Source organism: Juglans microcarpa x Juglans regia, chromosome 5D, assembly GCF_004785595.1.
Source record: "Juglans microcarpa x Juglans regia isolate MS1-56 chromosome 5D, Jm3101_v1.0, whole genome shotgun sequence".
NCBI classification, from domain to species: Eukaryota; Viridiplantae; Streptophyta; class Magnoliopsida; order Fagales; family Juglandaceae; genus Juglans; species Juglans microcarpa x Juglans regia.
In genome coordinates this window covers 27,356,352-27,357,738 of record NC_054602.1, presented here as the reverse complement: position 1 = coordinate 27,357,738, position 1,387 = coordinate 27,356,352, and the positions used below count along the sequence as shown (strand labels likewise).

Sequence of the window (1,387 nt, the reverse complement as noted above, 5' to 3'; positions counted from 1 at the left end):
AAAAAATTTTAAAAATATATAATTTTACTAATAGTCACTTTCTTGACTATTAAATAATAATAATAATAATAATAATAATAAAGTTAAAAAAAAATTAAAGAGAATAATAAACGGGTGATAGAAGCTTAGAAGATAGTAAACCTAGCACTATCGTTTATAAAACGGCTTACATTTGCACCAACTCGTATATCCTAAATCTGCATATATAATTTTTCAGTCCAAAATGTTAGGGCATATCTATTTGTAATGGTGGATTATGCAACCAATATAATTATTTTAAAAGAATAAATAAAACATAAGACTTATATAAAAAAAATTAATTTTTTAATAGTAAATCATATTTTTTTTCAAAGCGATTATGCGACATTTACATACTTCATAATTATACGTAGAATTACTAAAAAAAAAAAAGGGTTATGAGAGAATGATATCTATCACAATTCTAGAACCTAAAATCATTTACTGATCCCAGAAAACTGAATTACATTAGTAATTAAGAGATAGATCAGGATAATTATGTCACAATTCTACACATATAGTATACATATCATGGCTACATGATATCATCCGCATTCTGTTCACACTTGATTAAACCTCATGAATCAATCCATAAAATTATCTCAAAGTCCGTTCCCTCCCCGGCCGGGTTTGCATTGTACGTTAAAGACACAGAGGGATCCTCCGATCATGAGCAGGAGAGCTAGCGCAGCGAACAACATTGATGAAAAGGTTCTCGTCGCAAGGGATGCAGAGTTTTGAGTCAGTACTAGTGAAATCATATTCATCCCGTGCTTGGTCCAACAATGCCTTGAAAAGTGGGTGATTGAGAATGGTGACTTTGATCACAAACCTCTTGGAGTTCTCTCCAACATAGACCACTAAGTGACCCTTTGGGACATCTTTTGGAATGTATTTTTCTTCATTTGCACTAGGCCACAATGCCCATTTACAGCAGTACTCACACGCAGCACAAAGTATAACTCTACTCCCCATCTTTCTCCACTTGTTCATGCATGCCCTCGAGATTTTTCCCTTCATCACAATCTTCATTAACATAGAACACACACACAGCTGAGAGAGAGAGACAGAGATGTGGGGGTGGCAGTAAGAAAGTGTAAGGTTTATTAAAGTTTGGAATGGAAGAAGAAACCACTACTTCGGAGCATTAAATGGTTGAGATGATAGGTAGCTAAGATGCAAGCAGCTGCAAACGAGTAGTGGCATTTTTCAAGGGCATACCGTAAGTGATATATATATATATAGTTGCTGCCTTTTGCCCTGCTGTAGTACCATTTACTGATCATTATATTATACGGTATGGCTACATTGATACGAAACTGTACGAACATGCATATATAGCATGAATCGAAGTTATTAAATTAGTTTT

The 1,387-nt window shown here is 34.0% G+C and overlaps 1 protein-coding gene across 1 annotated transcript; it reads right to left on the bottom strand.

The window, feature by feature from the left end:
- Positions 1-660: 660 nt before the first annotated feature.
- Positions 661-993, bottom strand: LOC121265856 (indole-3-acetic acid-induced protein ARG7-like). Its single transcript, XM_041169528.1, has one exon. It carries the CDS (start codon positions 991-993, stop codon positions 661-663), a length of 333 nt encoding a protein of 110 aa, XP_041025462.1.
- Positions 994-1,387: the final 394 nt, after the last annotated feature.

Coding starts and splice junctions, on each gene's coding strand:
- LOC121265856 (XM_041169528.1), bottom strand. CDS start 993: ATGGGGAGTAGAGTTATACTTTGTGCTGCGTGTGAGTACTGCTGTAAA.